Raw genomic sequence first — 2,184 nt, 5'->3', positions numbered from 1 at the left:
CTGCAGACTCAGGCAGCATCTGTTACACTTGAGTGGCCTTGTCAAGCTTTCCTCCACCAGGGTGAGGCCTGAGAATATACAGAGGTCTTAGGTGGGAGCTGGGATTCAGCCTTTTATCACATGATTCCAAGAGCAGGGTCCCTATCCTGGGACCTGCCTGCCCCTACTTTAATCTAGCCCTGGTACAGTGTGTGCCTGGGAGGGGGCAGCCCATCCTAGGAAGCACTGAGATCTGTGGAGAGACTAGCAATTGGAAGGCTGCTGTTATTAATTGCCCCAGCCACTAGGTAGTGAGAAATGGGTCAGAGGGGAGGTACACAGGGCCTGGGTTCATCGCCAGTAGGGAGCAGTGCAGTCTGATTCCAGTGCTTTTGATTCTCTGCATGGGGCTGCCTGCTGGCTCCTCCGTACCTGTGTCATAGGAGGCTGCAGAGGGTGTTGGAGGACAGCTGGCAGCCCCCTGGGCATACGGAGATGACGGACTCTGGACGGGGAGGGTGGCTGCTTGTTTATTTGCCCTACTGGGGGGGGTTTGGCACGTGGGATTCCGCTTCAGGGCAGCCCCACAGCAGGCAGGAAGTAACCCCAGACTCTCATTTTCTGCCTCTCCCTTAGCACAGCCCCTGGTTTCCATTGCACCTTCCTCTTGCTGCCTGGGGTCTACCCCCAACCCCTTCCGCTCCTGGTTGGGTGGGCTGCTGGTGCCTGGAGGGCTCCGACCTCTCTTCTCCAGGTCCCTGGGTCTGGTGGGGGGCCCCCAGGGAGCATGGCTGAGGGGAGTCTTCCCTCCTGGGAAGGCACCTGGCAGACGGTTCCCCTGCAGGTCTGGCCCAGGGGTCCTCTTCATTCCCAGTGCAGCTATCCTCCAGCCCATGGTGCGGCTGGGAGAAGAGCAGGGTCTTTGCTGAGCAAAGCCAGGCTGGTTGGACCACCCTGGGCCTGTCCCCCCCTTGCCCAGCAGGGGGCAGCAGAACCTTACCCGTGTTTTCTGTGCTACATCCTTAGAGGTAGTATGAACTGTAAAAGCAAGCATCCATGCAGAGCAGCACTTCAAGGTCGTCGGTTCAAGTCCCAGGCTAGGATCAGCCAATGGCCAGCACTGGTACAGCAGGGTGGCATGGGGGGAGGCAAGCTTAGGGGCTGCCTCTAATATGTGTCTAGGCATCCCATACAAGCTGATAACTTCAGTGTCTCAGCTGCAGTTCCCTCCACATAAAACAGGGTCTGCTGGCCAAGACCATCTGGGAGCTGAGTCCTGAGGGGCAGTTGTGGTGCACAGTAGCTGTGGGAGAGCCTTTGCAGAGAGCCCGTTCTTCCTCTGGGTATAACCAGCATTTTGGAGCCTTTCTCTAGCCCCTGTCACTGCAAGGAGAAGCAGCTTATAGTGTAGCTTAAGCTGATTGCAGGAGATGGTAAATGAGACCCCATCCCACCATCAGCCTGGCAGGAAGGTTGTGGATGATAACTGTCACGTGGAGTAGATGAACCAAGCTTTCTGATCAGTGAATGGCCTTTGACCCTAGGCCTGAGCGAGTCTCTGCTTCTGTGTCTCTTTACTACACAGGGCTGATGATCTCGGGCTTTGCTCAGAGCGGGGCCATCCTTGGCAAAGAGGAGTACATTAGCCGGGCCACGCGTGCTGCTGACTTCCTGCGAAGCCACTTGTTTGATGCCAGCAGCGGGCGCCTCCTTCGCAGCTGCTACCGGGGCAAAGACAACATAGTAGAGCAGAGGTGAGTGTGCGGTCGGGGTGGGGGACACCTTGGCTCAAGAGACGGTGGTATCTGCAATCCCAGCAGGCCTCTGGAGGGCAGGGGGGGTGAGGAATGGATGGGGCAAGGAGGGGATCTGCCCTGACATCCTCTCAGTTCAGGGCCTGACAGGCAGGGCTTGGAGCAGATACTTAGGTTCGTTTGGGCAATGAGAGAGCTGCTGCTTGTCCCCAGAGCTAAGGCAGTTCTCCATCTGCCTGCGCAGTCTGCATGATGTGTTCTGCTGTAGTTTGGAGGCCTCTGTCCCTGTGGCACCAGAACCCAGATAATTCTCAGGATTAGGTTCCTCAGTCTGTGCTAAGATGAGCAGCTGGGGGTGCCCACAGTCAGGTGGGACTGCTGAGGTGTTTGCAGTGAGTGGAAATGTGTCCTGCTGGCTTCTCACCATCCTGACTCCATTCAACACCCCCCC

At 57.2% G+C, this 2,184-nt stretch overlaps 1 protein-coding gene across 1 annotated transcript in view; it reads left to right on the top strand.

Moving 5' to 3' along the window:
• SPATA20 (spermatogenesis associated 20) overlaps positions 1-2,184 on the top strand; it is a 44,621-nt gene that overhangs the window by 12,686 nt on the left and 29,751 nt on the right. Inside the window, exon 12 of the mRNA XM_019517552.1 lies at positions 1,565-1,733. Coding sequence (XP_019373097.1) covers positions 1,565-1,733 — 169 coding nt within the window. The remainder of the gene's footprint in view (positions 1-1,564; positions 1,734-2,184) is intronic.

This window comes from Gavialis gangeticus, unplaced genomic scaffold (assembly GCF_001723915.1).
Source record: "Gavialis gangeticus isolate Ggan-Ray unplaced genomic scaffold, GavGan_comp1, whole genome shotgun sequence".
NCBI classification, from domain to species: Eukaryota; Metazoa; Chordata; order Crocodylia; family Gavialidae; genus Gavialis; species Gavialis gangeticus.
This window is presented reverse-complemented; position numbering and strand designations above follow the sequence as displayed.